General features: G+C 43.3%; 1 protein-coding gene across 2 annotated transcripts in view; it reads right to left on the minus strand.

Annotated features, from left to right (window-relative positions):
• Positions 1-205: 205 nt before the first annotated feature.
• The window catches only part of lmbrd2b (LMBR1 domain containing 2b), a gene marked incomplete at its 5' end in the record, with an annotated part of 8,068 nt that continues 6,152 nt past the window's right edge, over positions 206-2,121 (minus strand). For both annotated transcript variants that reach the window (XM_035668568.1, XM_035668567.1), the window contains 3 exon segments: positions 206-1,128; positions 1,662-1,788; positions 1,876-1,990. In XM_035668568.1, coding sequence (XP_035524461.1) covers positions 1,065-1,128; positions 1,662-1,788; positions 1,876-1,990 — 306 coding nt within the window. In that variant the 3' untranslated portion in view covers positions 206-1,064.

The following is a 2,121-nucleotide window of genomic DNA, read 5'->3' on the forward strand; positions in this document are numbered from 1 at the left end:
TTTTCAAAATAAAATACTTCAGTGCTGCAGTATGTAACTAAGTAAGGTAAGTGAAACTGTCACTGTGTCCTGACAGCACGAGACAGACCAGATCAGTTTATTGTTTTAAAAGTTACTGCAGCTGTGTTTCTTTATTTTTTGAAGGTTTTCAGCTTTTATTTGCCTCCATATGAGAGCTGCTTTCATACATTCACACCTACTTACATGATTACAATTCAATAAGTTATTAGACCTTCACATGAAGTGACGGATTAAATCAGCAGTACATCAAACTTATCAGTAAAGCTGCAACGATTAGTCAATTAATCGATTAGATGTCAACTATTAAATTAATCACCAACTATTTTAAAGATTGATTAATCGCTTTGAGTCATTTTTGTTGTTGTTTTTGATTTCAGCTCCTCGGATGTGAAGATTTCTGGTTGCTTTATTCCTCTATGACAGTACACGGAGTACCTTTGAGGACATTTTATAGACCAAACAACCAATCGAATAATGGAGAAATGATGGACAGATTAATCGAGGATGAGAATAGCGGTTAGTTGCAGCCCTGCTGACGAGGTTTATCAGTGTCTGTTTCTATGACGACATACAGATAAATAACAGATAAACAAAGAATAAACAAAATAAATAAAGTCATGGACCTTCATTGAACCGTTCACTGACGCGGTGTGTCGACATGCAGCTGCAGACTCACATTCATGAGCATGCTCACACTCCTGCACATGCAGCTCAGACAGACAGGAGAGGGGGGGGCTGGATCTGGATCAGAATCAATATCTGTCAGTCTGCATTCACACCAACAGTTTATGGAACTTTAATACAGATTTATTCTAAAGAGCCTCCATTCGCAGCCGGACACGAGACCTGATGTAACATGTTTCTGAAGATATTCCAGGTAACAGGACTTCACTGACCGGGTTGTTATTTAATTACCATGCATCCTGGGGGAGGGGGGGACAGCATGTGAGCTGTGAGGTGGAGGAGGTCATGTGGTACATTCACTTCCTGTAGACTGTGACGTTCAACTGGGTTCCCCTTGCTCTTCACATCTCTCCTCCTCCTCAGACGTCGTCAAATATTCGGCTCCGAGACGAGGACATGGACAGATAGCGTCCTCCTGCGTGTCTGAAATAAAAAACACAAAATACACAACTGAAGGTCTCAACTCTCACCGACACACTGCTGCAGGAAGACAAATATTCCTCCTGTCTGCTTGTGTTTGGACAGACGGTCTCCAGCTAGTCATAATGCAGCACTTCAGTTACCATGGTTACGTTTCACTCACATCGTCTTCCTTTAACATTACCTGGTACCGTTGGGGTCAGTGCTTGCTAGCCTCTCCAAAATGAACAAAGAGAACTCAAAAAAATGGAAATAAAAAAAATAAAAGCATTTAATACAAAAGATAAAAACTGTATCTGCCTCTGGTTTTTACTCTGATATTATATATTATATTCATCATCAAATAGATCTGAAAGTGACCCAACAATATGGATCATCCCTGTCGTTATCCATGTCACTGTGGATCCACTGGAGTGATATGTTAACACTTATTGTTCTTTAAAGTGTGTCAGATGTGTAATGTGAAGGACTCTACACAGACAACAACGGGGACGCAGAAGCAGTGCTGGTGCAGGAGGGATGGAAGTCGTCTTTACCTGCCAGAGTCTGCGTCCAGAGGGTCGTCTGTCAGGGAATCGGCGTTGAAGTCTAAAGGTTCGGCGTCCTGCAGCAGCTCGATGCAGTCCCTCTCAGCCCGACTCCCGGCCCGGGAATATTTAGCTTCTGCGCGACAAACAACAGCTTTGTTTGTAATGATCAGCGGAGAGAGATTTCTCTGCTACTGACTGCAGTATGTGCTTCTGGACTTACGTCTGGTATTGCTGGGGGGCACAGTGTCTGAGTAACTGGTCTCCTTCATTTCATGACTGCTCCTGTTCCTGGCCGTGTAGTCTTCTCTCTGGCTTCCATAACGCTCCTTCCACTCCTGCAACACACACACACTGGTGTGACACTGACTCAAACACACCGCTCCCCTACCAGCGTGTCGGTATGTAAAGGTGGGGTTATGGTGGCATCTACGTCTGTGAATTCAGGATTTATTTCCACCAAACCAGA

Source organism: Morone saxatilis, unplaced genomic scaffold (genome assembly GCF_004916995.1).
Source record: "Morone saxatilis isolate NCDOM2014 unplaced genomic scaffold, NCSU_SB_2.0 Contig21, whole genome shotgun sequence".
NCBI lineage: Eukaryota > Metazoa > Chordata > Actinopteri > Moronidae > Morone > Morone saxatilis.